General features: G+C 33.6%; 1 protein-coding gene across 2 annotated transcripts in view; it reads left to right on the forward strand.

Annotated features, from left to right (window-relative positions):
- The window catches only part of SGCZ (sarcoglycan zeta), a 916,905-nt gene that overhangs the window by 815,763 nt on the left and 80,902 nt on the right, over positions 1 to 20,240 (forward strand). For both annotated transcript variants that reach the window (XM_057505149.1, XM_036894388.2), the window contains one exon: positions 10,859 to 10,946. In XM_057505149.1, the coding sequence (XP_057361132.1) occupies positions 10,859 to 10,946 (88 nt within the window). The remainder of the gene's footprint in view (positions 1 to 10,858; positions 10,947 to 20,240) is intronic.

The raw sequence follows: 20,240 nt of genomic DNA on the forward strand, positions 1-20,240 counted from the left end.
GATCAGAAAAAAATCAAACCCCATCTTTGTATAACTTTTAGCCTTTAGCTTCAGTTTTGACTTGAAGAATAAAAGGGAAAAGGAACATGGTTACATGATTTTAGTTTCTGAAGTAAAGGAACATAACCAGTTAGTTAATTAAAGAAAACAAAGCTCTTAGCAGAAAGTGCCAAATAAATGTGCTATATAGAATTTCATAAGGTGATCATGGAGCCAAATAGTAAATAGTGTTGTGAAAATAGTTTTAGAGAAAAAATCAGAAACATGTTTTTTATGTTTTTATATTATTAACATGTTTAATATGGTTTTGAATTGTGAGAATCCTTTTAAAATAGAGGTAAATAAAATTGATTGAGAGGGATTAACAAAGGAACATCTATATATGTCTAACTCTACACATAAAGCAGCCATAAGAATGTATATATTGAATATATATTTCAAACATCTTCTATAAATACTTCTCTCATCTGAGATTGTAATAGGAGTAAATATTAGACAGTCTGATGACATAGCTTCTGAGGTAAGCCTAGAAAGATGGTCATTAAGATTTGCTTGCTGTAGGTGGGTGCATATGATGAAGAAATGAGACAGACAGAATGCAGTGTTAACATGATAGTGTGAAAATTTAGGGGTTCTTATCTGATGGCAAGTTTGAGAGGTATTGGTGCAGGCAAAGCCAGGTCTTCCTGGTATAAAAGTATGGATTTTATCTTTATCTAAAGTGCATTGTTTTAGGATTTTAAAACTTCCAGTAAAAAATGAAAGAGAGACAGAAAAAGAGAGTGATTCACAAACTGGGTATCAAAAACTCATGGTAGGACTTAACAGATATGTGTGGCATGTTATATTAGGCATGAAGTGAGTTATTTTGAAAGCAGAGACATTCTGAGTTCAGGTATCTTATAGAATGGTGCAGCAGGAGTACTAACAAGTTCCATTTATGGATCTTAATGTTTTCTACCTCATGACTAGTTTTATCAAATGCATCCTTTTAAAGGAGAGTCTATAACAGAAAAGTGAAGAGAGCCACAGTAAGAAATATTTATGGCTTCTTATTTAATATAGCCAATGATTGCATGGAAAAACCCATGTCTCATCTATGTATCTCTCTTATTTTTTTTTTCTTACAAGTAGGGCATATGGTAGACATTTCCATGAATAGAGTAAAGCAAATCTTTAGCTCCAGGGTTATAGTAAAAACATAAGTGAAGCATGTGATAAAATAAAGGCATCTTCTGTATCACATGCTTCAATCATCTATCAACTTCCCCAACACATTCTAAACAATATAGGGTTAGAGCAACTCTTAAAGAAAGAGTAAAACATAAAATAAAAAGCATTTAATTAGTTTTAGCAAAGCTTTTTAGGCATGCTACCTAAAAAGAGAACTGTAGTAACTCTTCTCTTACAGAGTATTTTGCAAGCTGCTTGGTTTCTGATTAGTTCCTTACTGCAAAATTGAAGTTGTACCTAATTGAACCACTATGAATTATAATGTTGTTGATAAGTCTGTATGATGTAACTTTTTCAGATATACTTCAAAATGTTTTTTAAAAAAGTAACATTTATATACTGGATCTCTACCTACTTAAGAAAGCAAGTTTCTCAACCCATTCATTATACAGGAAAGACAGAATATATCTCATGCTGAACCCTTTTCCATTCCAGCAATAAGTCACATACATCGACAGTGATGTGAACTAAGTGGGAGCAGAAAAACTAAATTCTCAAGAGAAACATTTCTGGGAAGCTTCTCATCTTTTTTTTCCTTGGTTTTGTAGTATCTCTTTAAATTTTTAATTGCAGTAAGCATTTCTCATAAATTTGTACTTTTTTCTATTTGATGGTAATAAAGCACAGTTATAACTGTCTTTTTATCAATTAATACTGATTTTAATTTACCACACTCCAGAAGAATTTTTATTTTGGATCTGGTGTCAGGTACTAAAAAAAGTAAACCAAAAAGACAGGTGTGGTATGCTGAAGTACAGTTAATGGATGAGGTAGTTATTTGTAATGACAAAATCTTAGTATGACCTTGAGAGAGGCTGATGAAGGGTGTATGACAGGATCATGGCTAGATAGAGCAAGAATCCAAGGGTTCAGAATATCAGAAAATCTTCTGTGTGGTAACTGAAACCCCTAATAATCTTGGAGAGCATGACAGTGAGTGAGCCCAGAATGAAAGCTTCCAGGAATGAGGGCAAATAAGAGTGTGGTTTATGTAGTGTGATGATGTAAGGTTCAAAAATTACAGAGGCGGGAATCGGAAGGCAGACTTCTCTGGACCCAGCTCTGAGACACATAAGAACACCTCGTCCGTTTCCATGCGCTTTGGAAGAGGGAGCAAAACCAGCTATAATCGGAGAGAGAACAGGAACTCAATATATGATTGTCATCATGACATTTTCTACTTCAGTATTTCACTTCATAGATGAGGAAGTTATTTGTAACGGCAAATTTGTAGTTACTTAATTGTGAAGAATTTTGCAGTGCAGAAAGTGAATATATATGAATACAGATGAGTTCCCTACACTGCTTACAGCTTTATTAAATCAATTACTCATATTTAAAATAATGAATTTCAAGCATTACAAATTCTTCCTATAGATTAAAAGATTAAATTTTCTCTTTCACTTCCTAAAACAGTAAGTGTACACATTCATTCAAATTCTAAGTGTGCTCTGCAGAAAGGATGAAATAGAAAAATTTTATCTTGTGTGTTAATGTGAATCACTAATGAGTACCAAAGTAATATATTATTTTTACGTAAAATAGAAGATGAAATGAAACCTAATAGTTATATTCAGTTTTTCAAAGCTGTTTTTTCAACACTACTCATTCATTCATTCATTTTTACTGCTTCAGTTATTTTTTAACAAAAGTAGAAATTCTGACACCTTCCTTAGAATTCAACATCTCGTTCCCAATAGCATTATTTTCCGGCAGGCCTTGGGGCAGACAGCTCATGGCCTGAATATTGAAACAAATGCTTTAAGTGAGCATATTTAAACTTCTCAGAGACAGAAGATTAAATGCTAGTATTAGGAGAAAATATTTCTCCCTGATATTTCTTTGCTTGCTTTTATCAGGCAATGAAAATTTTATAACATACATTTTTATTTTGCCTTAACTGACAGAAAAGTAAAAGTAAGATTTGGGGTTCAATTCTAGCAACAAACTCATTGCACCAAGCAACAAGATATGTGTCTGGACACATTTATTTCTCATAGTTTGAAAGTCCCTCAGTTCTGTTTACAGAATTTAGTGACCAATTTAAGATTTGTTTAAGTTTATAACACACTTTATATATTTTAGGCAGAAGTACCATTTTAATAAAAGCATATTGTATGTTTTCTTCCTCTGTTGTGTTTGCTCTTCAGATGGCGTCTGTCTTTCATTTTTTATGGAAAACAAAACAATTAAGAAAAGACTTCAAAAAGTTCAATGATAATGTCTCAGCTAGGGTTTGCTGATTTCTCATATATCGCTATTTCCGTGCATTAATAGAAAATTTCTTTTAAATCAAATATTTACTAATATTAAGTTGATTACTTCATGACCTTTGGAAATTTCTAGCTGTTTCTACTGTCTTAATATAGATAGCATATTTTGCAAAACAACTTTAACTTTCTCTGTGGTTTAAAAAAATTTTTTTTAAATAATGTATCAGCTTTGAAATAGAAATAAAAATTATATTCTTCATCTATGAAATCCACTAGTCTTTCTAGGAAATGTAATTAAAATCTATTTTGAAGGATTGGCTAACCAGTAACCAAACTAAATAAGTAAGTGATATGCTATTTTCATATAGCAATGTATCATAATCATTAATGACTTCATCTTTGATCTGACAACTTATTACTTATTAAAAAAGCTGAGTTTGCAAACATCCCTCCTCCACACACACACACACACACACACACACGCGCACACACACACACACGCACACACGCACGCACACTTATCTTTTAAAAGAACTGGGATAATATGTTTCCAGGTACTAACTTGTTCTCTAACTTCATTATTTACTATTCTCTGGGCATGGAATGTCATCTGATTGACACAGCAGTGGTCTTCTGTTGATCTAGACCTTGGTTGCTTTAGAGACAGAGAGTATTTTTCCCTTTTAGGATACTAATTCAAGAAGCGTTTATTTCCTAAGCCTGTTCACGGCAAAAGATTCATTTGGAGCCTTTTGAGTGACACAGGAGGTGGGAGATCACAAGAGATTCCCTGTAAATGGAACGTCATGGGCTGAACTGCTCCCTGTGGCATTTTGCTGGAGACACTTTCATCAGTAATTGGTATAAGGAGGACCTCTGAGGAATGTGTGCAGAGTTCTGGGTGCTAGGTAGCTTTAAAGAGGCGGGGGGTGGGGGTGCAGAAGGGCCAGTCGATGTCACAGAACCATCTCAGAAGATATTCCTTGTAGTAACGTCCATGACTAAGTAATCTATAATAGAAAATTAATAAAAGTGGAGAATTCTCACTAAAAGTGGAGAATTCTCACACAGTCTGATTAGTGAGTAAATGCTCTCCCTGTCCTGCACTACTCCACATTCAAATTAAAATGTAAGTGCTGAAAATTTGAGGAAGTCCCTTTAACAGCTCTAGATATATTCCTATTCATGATCAGTGTTTCTGTCTTTAAAATTCAAGTTTCAATAATTAAATGATTTAAATTCTGAAGGAAATGAAATTTCATATAATTGTTTTATCAACCAAGAAATAAAAAAGTTACTTATTTTGCAGCGTAAGTGGGTCAAATGCTTAAGGAAAGGAATGAAGTGGCTGCCTTGTGCAGAGATGAATATAAGACAAATCATAATATGATACAACTTTTTCCACTTAAAAAGCTTTTTAGAAACCTTGCTCTGGGCCAAACACTAAAAATGTAGCAAGAGCTTGGTAAGTTCTGTGTGACCTGAACACAAATCTAGGTGAAACTATGTAGCCAGAGTGCTTTATGTTGTAAGCGCTGTCAGTACCATTCATTATCTCAACAGATACGGACTGAACGTGAACTAGGAGCCAAGCATGCCACAAACTATACTTTGAAAAGTCTGTATGTGTGAAAGAAAATGACAACGCACTGTGCTCTCAGGATACCTAGTCTAATGGGGGATTTAAACAAAGGAATGACCAAAACAAAGCAAAGCAAAAATCCTGCTACGAATGCTGTGATAGACATCAAGATTGACTGAAGAGGGACTGGAGCGGGGGAGGTGAAATTTAACTCTGGAGAAGTGGGGAAGCATCACAGAGGACGTAACTGTGAGCTGGAACTTGAAAAATATCTATAATTTTACCAGTTTTAGAGAAGTGGAAAAGAATGTCAGGTGTAGGGAATGCACAAAAGTGGCATAATTTCCAGAAACATGAGGAATTTGGGTAATTCTTGTATTGCGAAATGGTGTGACATAGTAGAATAGGATTAGGATTGCATTATAAATAAGTACCTTTTAAATAATGAATATGACTTTTTTCCAAGCTGGGAATGAGAAATCAATAGATATTTTGTTTTGTTTTAATTCAGGCACACCAATACTTTTTCTGGTATTTTAGAAAAATAGCCCTGGTTATGAAAAGTCAGTGTAAGGAGGAAGTGGTTATCCCAATATAAGCTATGATTCTATTATAGGAGTAGTCACAGGAAAGACAGGAAAAAGTATAGTTAAAAGACATTTCTGATTGGATATGGAGGAAAAGAAAAATCCAGGATTTAGGAATAATGTAACTTCATTGCAAGAATATGTAATTTCTGTCAGGTTAAGAAAACATACTTGGTAAAACTCAGGCAAAACTATAAATTCAAGAAGTGACATCAAATTCATGTCATCTATGTTTAACAATGTAGATCATAATTATCATCTTTCAGGATAGTAGGGAGCCTCTCGTAGGTGATACATTCTAAAATGTGTGTGCGGAGGGCAATTCAGGAGTATGCACTCTTCCTCTAGAATCTGAAAAAGCAAAATGAACCAGAATGCACCAGACCGTCCCTGAGACTCGGACGATGGCAATGGGGAGGCTGTATGTCACACTCTCTGACAGAGTCTGTGTCAAGCATTTCTTCTAGAGACTACAATGTATAATTTTAAATTACCTTTTGTTAAATTAACATTTAAATTTATTTTCAGACATTGATTTGACATTTCAGAAAGGCTAGAATTCAATCATCCACCAGAGGACTCCACAGTGGTTGACAAGGAAGATTCCAGACCCAAACTGCTGTGCTCAAGGACTGCTTCTGTCATTTATTAGCTGTGTGATTTAGAACAGTGACTTGTACTCTCTTTGCTGAAGTTTCTTCCTGTGTATAGGAAGTGTAACCAGTCCTATTATTAGGAGAATGTTGTAAATGTAGTAAGGAATGAATAATAAAAGAAAACACTAATAGTGTCCTCAGCAAAGGCTAAGCACCAATCTAAGCATTTTGTATATATTGTCTCATTAATTGCATGTAAATGTCCACAAATTGTGTTATTTACAGGTGAAACCATGTAATAGTATGTATTATTTACAGATGAAATCATGGAAGCAGAGAGGTTGAGTGGCTCGCCCAGCCAAGCAAAAAGTGTTTGGTAGACTCACTATTTGAACTCAAACAGCCGTGGGCCACTGTCTGTCTTACAACTGTGTTATAACTTGATTCTTACAACTTGATTCTCCCATGGGTGACTGTATTGTCAGCTGTATGAGTGGATGAGCTCATACATGTAAAGACCTTAGAATCTGCCAGTGATCAGGGGCCGGTAAAAATAGCTGCTGCCCCTGCCGCTGCTGTTTCTACTACAACTTACCGGTTAAGCGTGCGAGGACTCTCTGAAGCGGAAGTGCCTCACACAACACGTGCACGCCACACACCCCTCACCAGTGTGAATACTGTGTGAGGAAAGTCTCCACCACGGCAGCCTGTTACTAGTAACATTATCTGTTTGGTTTTTCACTTTTATTTTTACTCTGGTGTATTGTCTGTCTGGCTTACTAGATTACTAACTCCGTAAGAGAAGAAAGTTTGTCTCCCTTGTTTCTGTCCTAAATCCACTTACTAGACTGACTAGCAAAGAGCTGGACACATAGTAGATAATCAGTGAAATCAGTGAATACTTATGATAAACAAAGGTAAAAACGATACAAATAAGAAGAAAGGAATTGTCATTTCTTTCCCTGAGTTACTCACACTGCCTATCACTGAAGTATGGAAGACGAACATACAGCACTGTTTTTCTATAACCAGCAAGGTTGCAGACAGCCCCTCAGCATAAAGAATGTGTGTGCAGAAGACTCATAATCCGGGGCTTTGGGACCCACTTAACGATACCATTGCCTTCCTCCCAGATCGCCTCCCTACTTTGTTTCAAGAATAGCACAAGACGGCAGATAACGTTTTCTAAGGTTACAGCCAAGATACAGGTCAGCTGCAGACAGCTGTGAAATACCTGCGAGGGGAGATTTCTTGATTTGGGAGGAAAAATATTTGAATCCAAAGATGAGGTTTTTCTTCCTCCAAAAGAGAAAAAACTATTTATACTAGTATATGATGCAGAATAATATGCCATCCACTTACTTTCCCTTACAAACCTTAAGTCTTATTCCTGCTCCATGAGACGATGCCACCAAATAGTTTCCTCCCTTTTAGAGTCTCAGCAAGAATAAGCTATAAAAGACCACTGCTATGTCTATTTTAATATCTGAAATTAGACCTAGCTTTCTAAGTTTGGGAATGCAAGAATATAATACCAAGGAACCAGAAAGGGGCATATACAAAGGAAAGGAGGAAAGCAGTGATTTATCAGGAGAGGTTATTTTCTTATGTAGAGATTTTTGGAGAAATTAACGCTGAAAGGAGAATATAAAACCTTCTTAAATTTCAGTCTCTTTCAGTAAGAGGTAGTTTCTTGATACTGAGTTTTCACCTAAAAATGTGGTTGGTATCAGATTTATAAATTGCTTCAGATTGTGTCCTCTTTGGATGATTGAAGGAGTTGTTATCAATTTTATCAAATACATGTTTTTATTAGCACAGAGTGGATATTGTGTTGTCACGTGTTGAACACGCGATGTGTAAGCTATGGTTCTAACCCCGAAAGATGTCACCGAGCTGATACATAATGCAGGAATGATAGTGTGATTCATCAATGAAAATAGTGCTCTTACAACCATTACATTTGGTTTGACAAATTTGGTTTCTTTCTTTGATTCAGTTCACCTCATTACATTTTTAACAAATCAGTATAAATAATATTTGATGTCCATATAAATACAGAATAGAGAATTGTTCATTACCTCTGATAGCAATATGTTTATAGTTTTAGTCAGTAAAAAGATTGCATTTTTATCAGAGTATAATTTTAATCTGGACCTAAACATTTAATTCTCAGGGGAAGTTTAGTGAAATCATGTGAAGAGAAGGGAAGAATGCCAGGGAGAGAACCTCAACAGGATCTCTATGGTTAAAGTAAGAGAAAAGTTAATTGATATATTGTAAACAAGGACAAATAATAAACTTCCTATTCTAATCTGTCTGTTTCTCTATTAAATCAGAAGAAATTCTTACTGACTTTTAAAATGGACTTTTATCCCATCTTTAAAAATTTAATAAAGCAATAATTCTTTTAATAAACTTACTAAAAGAATATACTAAAATATTATTTTAATATACTTATAATTAAATTAGTGTTTAATAGTCCTTATATTATATATACTAATGGTTATGCTTTTTTGATGCTACAGCTACCAGAAATTTAGGTTCAGTAATGCAAGTGAAAGCATATTATGTGATCAATTTTTTAAAATTTCAACAATCATGTTATATCATAAAAGTATTGAACAAATGTGAGTGAAAAATTAATCAATGTATTTTTATAATATTTGGAACTGCAAGGTGCTTTATAGGCTTCTGCTATTTCTTACGTATTTAGTTCAAAGATCGTTTTTCAAATACATTGGTTGCATGTGTTTAATTCTGCCACCATGAAATAGAATCGTGTGTGTGTGTATGTGTGCTTTTATGAGCCATCCTTTTTGTGCAAGATGCTTATGGGGTGTAATTGTTTGCAAACAGTCCTTAGTCCACAACCTATATTGTAAGTAGAATTCAAAAATATCGATCAAAGAGAATGATGATGTTAGTTTAAAATACCTCAGATATTTTCGTAGATGAATGACTGCAGCATAGAAATACCTACAGAAAAAGGAATAGTTTTTTTTTTTTTGTACTGAAATAACACTTTGATTCTTACCACAAATGTACAAGTTGTGATAAGAGACAGGCAAAGAATAAAAACTACCTGCTTTTTTGTGCATCTAATTCTTACTTTATAGAATAAATGTATTCTTCAAAATGTAAAAAACTGTTTTTAAAAATCAAATCTTAGACGCAACGGCAAACCCCACTTTTTAAAGAAACTGTGTGTGTGTTTGTGTGCATGCAGTGTATATGTGTGCTAGTGTGCACTCCTGTGTGTGTGTCTATGTGTATATCTTTGCTCAAAGCTTTGAATCTTATCAGAAGGGTCACAAAATAGCTTTAGGAAAAAGCCTATAAAACCCTTCTATGTATATCCAAATCACAAATTTCAAATCCTAATATCAGAAGAGTTTTTATTTGGCTTATATATGAAAGTACTTGCATATTTACATTGACATGGAAGTGGCACATGCATCATTTAGATAGTATAGTATTGGGAAAGATTTTTACAGAATTTCAATACCTACATTAAAAGCTCCATGAGGGCAGGTTTTATTCTATGTCTTGGTCACTGAAGTCCTAATCCTCTAGAATATCATATCATACATAATGGGCACTAATAAATAAATGTTGAGTGAATGAATACACAGTTTTTAGGTGATCATCCTGTTTAAATTTTAGGTCATAAAAATAAATATGTTAGCACTTGTAAGTTACTTGTTTGAGGCCAGTGGTGACAAAAACCTAATATTCAGGTTCCTAAGGCAGTCGTATTATCCTTTAATAAATTATTTTGCTGTTAAATGCTAGATTGATGATAAAAATAAACATTAAACCAATGTCTTATATACTAAAAGAGTATTTCCAGGGAAACATCTTATATTCTAGTACCTCCTTACATAAACGACTCTATGATTTACAAAGCATTTCCACATGAGGTAATTGATAAATGTAATACCAATTGATTGTGAAGTTTAATTCACCCACTTAATAAATACTTAGTAAATGCTTTCCTTCAGCAATATGCTAAGTAGCAAAGATAGAATTGTGTACCCATGACTGCCATGGCCACCGTCCAATGAAGGCTGCCTTTATGACAGAAACAGAAAAGACAGCTAAACACATATTAAAGCAACATGAATTTGTCTTTCGGTAAGAACTTTGAACAAAATAATTGGAGACTGGGAATTTGGGGAATGAATTAATCTGTAGTTACATGATCAGGAGAGAGAATTTTGAGGAGACAACATTTAAGCTGAGAACTGAAAGTTGTAAGTTCAACTTAAAAGGGGACTTCCTCATTTGGGTAGGGTCTAAAATATCTCCACAGGTTCACATATATACCTTTGAGAGATGACCAGGAGAGGGGTTGCCATACCTTTGATGTAAAACAATTAGTAAAGTTGGAAATGCTTACATCAAATAGTCAATGCCATATACCAAAGTGGAAACATTCCTACTCTGTCAAGTCATTATTATAAGGCATCTATATACGTTTTTATTGTTCACCTAATATTTGGGTTGTTAAAAATAACTGCTAAATATAAAACACAGAAGTGTAATTTGATAATATCCGAACAAATGCAGTATAATTTTATATAATAAGCTTTGACTATATTTCTATTTTTTATTTGATTTCTTTGTTTTATACGTGTTTCCCAGGATAGTCCACTGGTCTTGCAGTCTGACAGGAATGTAACTGTGAATGCAAGAAATCACATGGGGCAGTTAACTGGACAGCTGACAGTAGGTGAGTGTTTGGGGGTAAAGATTGCTTATACCATCTTACAACTGACTGTTTACACTGGGGTAAGCAAAAGTATATTATTTCTCTGATCTAACTAGACACCCCATTGCCACCCAGTTATCTTCTACGTGATTTGATTTGTCCCAAGTCTAATTATAGTTTCCTGTACTTGTAGTTATTATGCTTGCCAATGTATTACTATGAGACTGAATTACATATTTTTGCTATTATTCTTGAATTATGAAATACCTCGTTTTCCTAACAAATATCTCCACAGTATATGTTAAATTATGATACAGACTTAAATATGTGAGATACAGTATCTTGTGGTCAATGAATCCTTTGTTTTAGGTCAATAATTTTCAAATAAATATTATTATCTGACTTACGCAAATCAGAAATGACATAATTGAATATGAGAAGTCTTAACATACATTGTTTATAAATTTGATATTGAAATTATCTATATTTTATGGTCTATAGGCTTTAGAAGTTATAATTAAGTTAATGATAAAATATTAGTGTTTTCTCATATTGTCAAAAAGTTTAGAGTTTTGTATTACATGATGTTATTATTTGATAATTTTTATAAGATGAAAGGCAAATAAAAGGTCTGTTGTAATTATGTAAAATAATAAAACAAATTTGATTTGTGTGTAATGGCTAAAATATTTTTAGCATACTCTATTTTCCTGTGGGAAAATTGCCTAAGCCTAATACTGATATTGTGTATGTGTATAGAATTATATTATAAATAGTAAATTATAGTTTTGAGGACTGAGGTGTTCTTATCTCAGTGAAAAATTAAGCAGCATTTTAATGCCAGCTTGGCTCCAGTTTTTCTAATTAAATTTCAGAAGAATATGACATTTCAAATGTGAGATTTATGACCATAAATTTGATTCTATCCACTTCCTTTGTAGGAAATAAAACACATTTTGATATGCTATTTGCTTTAATGAAACCAAAAGCAAAACTTATATTTTGGCATATATGTGTTTTCAAAAAATATAGCTTATTTTATTTATAATAATTAAATTTTATTTCATATAATCTGTGTATCATAAAAATTAGTCAGTATATATCTGTTAATTGCTATAATTGGATAGTATTATCTGATTATACAGATGTATATAAATTTATCAATATTTGATATGTCTAAATATATCAGTTATGAAGGAGACTTATATGCAAATGAATTAAAAATTAGGGAAAAGAAATTGTCTATGGATATAGAACTGTCTCAGAAGCAACAGTGGTTCAAGTTAAATGTTCATGCCAATCTTTATTGTTATGTTAAAATTGCAGAAACAGGTCTACACTGAGCAGATTCTCCATACCAGAATTTTCTTAATATTGAGAACTCTATAGTTACGTAGATCTTTCTTTTGCATTCTTTTATTGGTTAAAAAAAAAATTAGGGTCCTTAGGGGGAATGCCGTACTGTAAGTTAAACCCATGAAGACTACATACCAATGTCCACAGTAACACAGTAGCTGTGTAACTAGTGCTGTAGAACAAAGCAGCTGTTTGATTACATGGAGTGCAATCAAATACCCTTTGCATTTTGCTGCACGGTTTCCTACAGAAAATATGAAGAATAATAGTATTGTATTTGTATTTTCAACCACCGTTCCAAACTGGTTTTGGTGCAGTATCAGTGTTTGCCAACTGAGGGAGAAGAGAGAGAGAAGAATGGAGAGGAAGAAAGAAAAGGTGGGAGGTGGAGGAGAAAACTTACTCTTAGTTTTAAATGAAGCAAATGAATAAGTTAATGTAGCAGCTTATTTCTGTGGATGAAAATGCACTCATTCCAATGAAGTTCAAACTAAAAACTGTTTAATATCCCTGTTCTCTGGGTGTAATGTTGGTGACCTTCAACTTCTCACTGTTTCATATTTTTTGGTAGACACACCGAGACCACAGGAAGACGTGGATAAAAGGGAGTAGATGGGAATGATGCACTGATATTTGTAGTGAAACCCTGAGAGATTCTAAAAAATAATCCCTTGAAGACTCAGTTTTCTCATCTCTTAAATCAAGGACACTTATTTCGAATTATAAGAATCAGGGCAATTTCAGTGTCCGAAAATGGTAGACGACTATATTTTGAATCATTTACTATTTTTAGATGGTAATTGTGATTATTGGTATCACTTAAGTTACAAATACATTGCTATTGTGTGAGACCTCATGATGTTTTTCTATCCAGTGTATTTTTGTGTAGTTGAGGAATGTATGTTGGATTATGATACTGTTGCAAAGGCCATAGTGTTGCAAAGATGCAAAGACATCATAGGAAATTATCTGATGTGTGGAAACTTTTTGAATCATGTCAAGACAAAATTATCTTTAGGCTGAATTTAAAGAGATAATAAGATGAATTCAAGCAATGCATTCCATCAGCATTCACATTTAAAGACTTTAATTTTAATTGTATTGACATAAAGTATGTTTAAAACTGACATAAACAGTTTAAAAACTGTGTAACCCTCTTTTCCTGTTTCTGTTTTGTCTTTCAGTTTTATTTAAGGGCATGGTGTTGATTATAGTATAGATATAGAAATTTTGCATTATTTAAAATATACTACCACAAAAATGAACTAATATTTATGAAAAACAAATTCAGTTATTCTTCACTTTCTAAGTACAATTCTAGTTTCTACCCCAAATCTATAAATTACTGTAGAAAATTACAGTTAATTTTACCAATGTGACAGACTTTGAATTTTTTTTCCACATTTTATTGGGAAAAGAATGTCTACCTAATCAGTAGCTTCCTGTATCATTTTTGCCCAAAATTATCTGTAAAAGTGTTCAGCAAAGCAAATATCTGTTCCCTTTGTATCTCTACCCTTCTGTTTTTTTAATTTATTTTTTACAAGCCTACCTTCCTTCCGATTGAATTCATAGAGATATGTATAATCTAAGGCCAAGGCAGACTGGTGTGTTAATTCTAATCCAGACTTATTCTAAGAATATGAAACAGGTTATTTCCAATCCTAAAAAATACAAAGAAAATATTATATAGATATGCAACTTAGATGTAGTCCAAACTAAATCTAAACACTTCTAGACTTAGGGTAAAAAAAAATCAATTTAACAAATATTTTGGGGTACTTATAAGGTGCCAGGCGTTTTGTTACATTTCTGTTAATATCAGAATCTCCCCATGAAGTCTAAGACTCTATTTCATGATCATAACACAGGAGGGGATTAATGAACTCAAGATTTCTTCCTCCAAATTTCTCTTCTTAGAATAAAGCTGAAAGAGAGGAGAGATATTGTGGTTGGGAAGTGGTTAAAGAAGCACAAGATCCCAAGAGGTCAGACTCCTTGAAGAAAAAGCAAGAACTTTCTTAAACAAGTCTCAGAACCATTCTCCAGGTCAAAATTTCTATTTTTCAATCTGTAATTACTATGGTAGCAGAACATTCCTTTTTTTACATAAGTGACAAGACTAGTGTGTGACTTTAGGTGTTATATGTTCATTTGTGTTGATAGCATGATGTTTTGCAATTTTCAGGACATTTCCATCAAATAATGTGGATAAAAGATATCAGTTATACATCATTTTTGTGAAATTTACCATATTCTCTTAGAAGACTTCTATAATGTGATCTATAGAATAAAAATCATTTATTTAGGACAGTGTAAATGAAAGATTGTCATGTAGTTTTGATGTAGACTTTGCTCATAACAGCGAAAATAGAAATAATTAAGGTTGTAGTAATTGGGTTTGTAAAAATGTCATGACCTTTTCCCCAGCACATGGGGATAATTAGTTATCTTTTATTCACCATAGCACTACATTGATCTAAATAGAAGGGATTTAGAATACTTTTATAAGTAGGTTAAAAAGAAAGAAATACTGCTTTCAGCAAAATGATTGATCTTCAGTAGCTCTTAGCACACTTGGATTAAGATATTAACTTATATGTTGCTTTTCTTTACATTACGTTGAACATTGTTTACCTTTGATAAAGCAATGGCCAAATGGGAAAAAGGTTGTTTCTCTCTCATACCCTTTTGTCATCAGTCTATAGCTGGAGGATAGAAATAGGAGGGGGATAAGCTCAAAAGTTGAACAAGGTATAATATTAATTGGTAGAGCGAGTTTTGTTTTTGATTATCATATTTAGCAGCTTCCCTCTCTTAAGTTTTAGTCACAGTGACTTTTGAAAAACCCAGAATGGTGCTATGCAGGCCTGTGTTACAGACATGATGCGCTGCTCCTTGATGCCATGTCTATACCATCACCCAGAAAGCCCCAAGACTGAGTGTCTATTAAATAATTGGGATGTCACTGCTCTGAAATTTCCTTTGAAAACATGCTTATAATCACAATCTCATTTTTCATCATAATTCTTGTTTAATGCCCAATTTGGTGAGTATGAATTAACTCCTAGGAAGTGCTAGCTATTATTGTCAGAATCATTTACTCGTCTTTGACATTCTCATTTCCATTTATCAAAAATCAGTGACATAACCAAATTACATAAAAACCTTAATTACAATCTATAATTCCTCGTTTTTCTGTCTTCCTTCAGTAATTCTCCAATGCTTAGAGTCATGGCTACCTTAAATAAGTCTGACTATATAGTAATTAGGAAGAATGTCCTTTTTGAGAAATTGAACAAAAGTGACATTTGTATTTAGTACCAGTTTTCTTCTCGTATTTCATATTTTGAAGATTAAACACCATATAATAATGAAAATTACAGACAGTTTCTGCCACAGAGCTGACTCTGGTTTCCTCCGAGGTCTGAGGTGCTTGCCTTTATTTCCCAAGGCTTGTGGGGGAGCCGGCCAGTTCCCAGGGGTCATGCGGGAGTGGGGTGATGAGCAGCCGATAGGCCAGAACAGAGATGCAGTCCTGGTTCTTTACCTCTCCTAGGGGCTGCCAATCAGCCGTATGCATAAAAATACAATTTTCTTTATTTATGACCAGAGAAAATGTCCTTGATAAGAAAAATTAGGCATTAGGATCCTGTAATGAAAATATTTATCTTTGATTTGCTTTCTTACAATTTTGAGTCAATATACACTAATCACATAACCCATTTGATAAAACAGTTTTAAAATATAGTACATTTATAAGGAGATAAAAAAAGTACAAGTGTACAAAATTACATAAAAATTAGTGTATTGTTTACTAATATGAAAGCTATTTGTATCCTTTAATGATTAATTAAACTACATTGACTTCCTGGTAGTAAAGGTATACAAAGAAGTGTAATGACATGAGCCCACTATACTTAAAGAGAAAGCATGAGGTTCTAGTGGAACAGTTTTTTTCTTACATACACTGAAAAAAATGATTGTGTAAGAGAAAGAAAACTGGCTGATGTAGTGTATACTATTTTTAGCAACTCTACTTAAAGAAGCATTGAGTCTGTTGATACCATGCCGTAATGCATTAATGAACACTAAAACGCAGCAACAAAGTGCAGTTAGATGAAATAATCATGTTGTAAAGTATTTATATAACATAAAATAGCATGTTTACCATTTCACCTTAATTCAGGGATAAAAATCTAGACTTCTCTGCAGGGTAAAAGATGATGTGTATTTGGAATATTCCTTAAACGATTCATACTTTCACCTAGATTTATCCTTGGTCAGATGAAGTGAGTGCCTAAAACTTTAGTGAGCGTAGCTGGGTCTTTTCATTTTAGAAATAAAGTGAGTACGTAACAAAATTTATAACCTTTAGTAAATACTAAACACCCTAAGTAAGACTTCTAAATGTGTCAGTGCCCCTCTGTCCACTTAAATACATCCCCAACATCCAAGACAGCACAGACACACGCACACATGCACGTGTACACATATGTGCATACACACACAGAGCACACAGGCTTCCCCACAGAATGGGTGTAAGGAGAGTACTGAGAAGCTAAGCCAACACAATTTTAAAGAAATATTTCTGAGTCTACTACTGCACAGCAGGATTGACTGAGACATCAGTATTTTTTTCCACGCAATTGCTGCAAGATAATTTGAGTCTGGAAGCTTGTGCAAAAATATTTACTAGTCACCCATCATGGAAAAATAAAAACTCAGTATGCAAGAAGTGAGTAAAATCACATAGTTGTACAGATTCATCACTTAAGTAATCATATAACTTTAATAGTAAGCACGTTATTATTGACTTTAGCATATACATTGTTTAAACCATGGAGCATTGTGTAATGTTCCCCAAATTTAAGTTAATGTTCCCTAAATTTAAGTTAATCCATATATCCGAAAATTTCACATCAGTCATAAATCCTGAGTGCAAGAAAAGCACTTTGGTTCTGGTTAATTATTCAGAGATGTTATGGAAAACCAAAAACATCAGAACCTAAGTCTAGTGAAAATTATTTTTAAAATTTAGGAATATGTGGATTTTTTTTCCTATTATCCATAATATGAAGATAATCATATGATTTATGTAATAAATCAAAATGAGCTAAAAGAGTGTATTCACCTAGAAATCATAATTTCCTGAGAAACTAAGGTTAGGAAGGGGTTATGCTCTAATAGTTAATACCATGGATTCCAGAGCCAGCTAAATCCTAGATTTGTTGCTTCCCAGCTGGGTGACCTTATGCAAGGATTCCATGGGGATGAGGAGTATCGCCATCATCTCATATAGTAGATGTGAGGATTAAATAAGTGAACATAGGTGAATTATTGGAACACTTCCTGGAGTATAGTATGCATTATTCATATGTTAGTAATTATAATTTTTATTAGATGTACGTGTAAATCTGTGCGTTTGACCAAGCCTCTTGGACTTACTCTCCTTATCTATGAAATGAGTTTTATGTTAGATTGTCTCCATGGTGCTTTCCTGTTCCAAGGCTAAATAAAAGTGAAGAACTATTTTTTTACCTTTAGAGAAGAAATATAGTTGATAAATCCTCTGGCCCATTAAATTCCCCCTTTCTGCAGTAGTCCTGACAAAATGGCATCTGCTTTGATTTTTTGACATCTTAGACACAAACTATAAGTACACATTTTTCGTTTAAGATGAAGAAGATAAATAAGCACAACTAAATCGGTCTCATTGTTTTTCATTGAATTTTTGCTTATAAAATTTTTTAATGAAATTTAATCTACAAAATAATTCAACAAGTCTAATCGGCTTATTTTTGTCATTACTAAGCAGCAGCATGTTTTGTCCCTAAATGAGTGGAATAAAATGTAGATGAGGGTTTTAAAATAAATATTTAAAGACCCCTAAAGTGACATGTAATCTTGCATTAAAGCAATTACTGTGAACACCTGGGAATCGCTTAATTGACTGCAGATGGTGTAGGACATATAAAAAGTAGGTTACAAATTATTCCCACATAGCAAATTTATGTTTTTTGTCATTGACTCCTTTTTTTGTTAACTTAGAGACTGCTGTAATAGTCTGGGACAGCTTAATAAGAATGAATATTTTATGTAAAGTAGTCTGTGCAAATCTTGGAGACCAGATCAACAGACCACTTAGGTTTAATATTATGCATATATTTTAAATGATTAAATATATTATTGATTTTTAAGAGTTCATTGTTAATATTAATTAATATTACTTAAACTGATATGCATTAGTTTAATTTTAATTAATCAACTTGGGAAAATAGTACGTTGAAGCAGATATTTGTGCTATTAGGAGCAGGATGGCACTCTTAGAAATTAGGACCATACATCGGTGTTACTCAGGCATAACAACAATTACAATGTCTAAAGACAATGATATGTATGTTTCGAAAGTTATATCACAAGGGTATTTTATATGATTGTTTTAACATCCTGAATCATTACAGTACCTTTTTGGTATAAATTACTGTTTGTTCTTCTTTAAAAACAGAGAATACATTGTCTCAAGTATTAAATTCTCAAGTATTTGTAGAGTTAGGAGTCAAAACAAAGGAATACTATGATTTTTCCATTGAGGAGCTAGGCCAAACTCTGAAATGGATGGTTGGCTAGACATTTCCACCCTTTGGTGGCCTCTGCTCACCATCTCTTTCCCAGTGGTCCTTGCCTTAGTCTGGACTAACCAGAGCAGTTCTAGGAGGCCGGCTCCACCAAACAGCGCACTGTGTCACGGTCCTAAAGACCATCCCTGCAAGGCGTTGGCCTCTGCTTCTCAAGGCCATGCACAGCAAATCTGCTGTAGTTGTCAGTGGATACTAATGCTTTGATCGATGGAAAAACGTCTTTGAACCATCTCTCCTTCCATGCAAAATATATGTTTCAAAATATTGTCTTTGGTAATAATGCCTTTAGTTGTCAAAGGAATAAATCTAGTCTTGGGTATAAAAAAGGGTAGTAGGATAAAGTGAGAAGTGGTGGTTTTGTTAAGACATATTGTAAAAGAAGCATCACTCCTCCATCTTAGCACTACCTCGGCTGGTCCATCTCCTCATAGGGCAATGGAATGAGATCATAATCTTTTTCTCAGTAAGTGTAATACAAGAACTTGCTAAGTATTACCAACTGTATGATTCTGTGGAAAGCAGGAAGGAGATAAATAACCATTTTATGAATTCTATGATTACATAAAGTCATTCAAAGTATGCTATGACTATAGCTCACTGTTTCAATTTAGTATTAAGAAGCTGTAAATGAAATAAAAATGATATATTACAGGGCCATCTGCCCCATTCCATCCTCATTAAAGGATAAGTAGAATAAACAAAAGAGCAAAAGAAAGTTTCTGACTTTATATTTTAGATATTTAATTAGCGCTATATCTATATGACTTACCTGAAATTAATGAGTCTATAGTTTATATACTGAACCCAGCTTTAGTTTTAATGAGGCTCTATTTATGGGACCTCAATTGCAGGTGCATTGAGTTTCGCACATAACTGACTTATTGAAAATGCAGTTTTGTGTTGGGTCTTAATAAGAAACTTGTCTTTGGAAATTTGGTTAATGGGGCATACTGTTCACAAATGTAGGGTTATGGGACTGATTATCCCAAAACATCTGGCAATAGGAAGCTAAATAAAATTTAGGATCCTTGTGTATACATACAATCATTTACTTCAGTGTTAGGGGCCCTAGATGAAATCATAGCCAAGCCCAGACTGTTAAGAACACCACTAACTGCTGCTCATGGAAAAGAGGGAGATTAACTGGTGGGGGGGGTGGGGATTACTTACGATGACCAGGGTCTAGTAGCTACTTCAGCTTTTTTGCTTGTAAGTTTCACTTTGGATTATGTGCCTATTCTCCTGCACAGTTTTGGAGAAGTTCCAAGTCAGATAATGTGTACATTAGAAGAATAAAGTGCAGTGGGAATAGAAAATT

The sequence above is a fragment of the Manis pentadactyla genome, chromosome 7 (assembly GCF_030020395.1).
Source record: "Manis pentadactyla isolate mManPen7 chromosome 7, mManPen7.hap1, whole genome shotgun sequence".
Lineage (NCBI taxonomy): Eukaryota > Metazoa > Chordata > Mammalia > Pholidota > Manidae > Manis > Manis pentadactyla.